Source organism: Merops nubicus, unplaced genomic scaffold (genome assembly GCF_000691845.1).
Source record: "Merops nubicus isolate BGI_N331 unplaced genomic scaffold, ASM69184v1 scaffold122, whole genome shotgun sequence".
NCBI classification, from domain to species: domain Eukaryota; kingdom Metazoa; phylum Chordata; class Aves; order Coraciiformes; family Meropidae; genus Merops; species Merops nubicus.
This window is the reverse complement of record NW_008591319.1, coordinates 5,638-6,299: the sequence shown is the minus strand read 5'-3', so window position 1 is coordinate 6,299 and position 662 is coordinate 5,638. Positions and strand designations below refer to the sequence as shown.

The following is a 662-nucleotide window of genomic DNA, read 5'->3' as shown; positions in this document are numbered from 1 at the left end:
CGAGTGACAGGACAAGGTGCAACGGGCACCAACTGGAACCCAGGAGGTGCCACCTGAGCAGGAGGAGAAAATTCTTTCCTGTGAGGGTGCAGATCCTGGAGCAGCTGCCCAGAGAGATGGGAACCTCCCCTTCTCTGGAGAGATTCCAAACCCACCTGGCTGTGACCCTGGGCACCCTGCTGTGGGTGAGCTGCTAGGGCAGGGGGGGGCTGGATGAGGTGATCTCCAGCAGTCCCTTCCTCCCCACCCTGCTGGGGCTCTGTGGGGAGCACAGATGTCTCCCCCCCCTCCCCTCGGGACCTCGGCGTTCTCCGCCCGCAGCCGCTCGATCTCCTCCTTCTCGGCGGCGATCTGCCTGCGCAGGAACTGCTCCATGGCCAGCAGCTCCTCCTGCTCCGTCAGGATCTCGTTCTCCTGCAACCAGCAGTTGGGTCCCTTGCCCCCCTGACTTCATGCCTTGCAGCAGCATGAGCTGATGTGCTCTCCCCCAAGGCCTCTGGGCAGGCGTGGGCACTGCCCGCCCTGAGCCCCGACCCCCCGGTGCCGAACCCCCAAGGTCTGGGCTGAGTCCTGGAGCCCGTGGCTGCAGTGAAGGGTCCTGGGGCTGATGTGCTGGGCTCTGGCTGCCCGCTCCCTCAGAGCAGAGGGGGGAGCTCTGGGCA

At 65.7% G+C, this 662-nt stretch overlaps 1 protein-coding gene across 1 annotated transcript in view; it reads right to left on the bottom strand.

Moving 5' to 3' along the window:
• RALBP1 (ralA binding protein 1) overlaps positions 1–662 on the bottom strand; it is a gene marked incomplete at both ends in the record, with an annotated part of 5,019 nt that overhangs the window by 879 nt on the left and 3,478 nt on the right. The window contains one exon of the mRNA XM_008950203.1: positions 300–414. Within this exon, the coding sequence (XP_008948451.1) occupies positions 300–414 (115 nt within the window). The remainder of the gene's footprint in view (positions 1–299; positions 415–662) is intronic.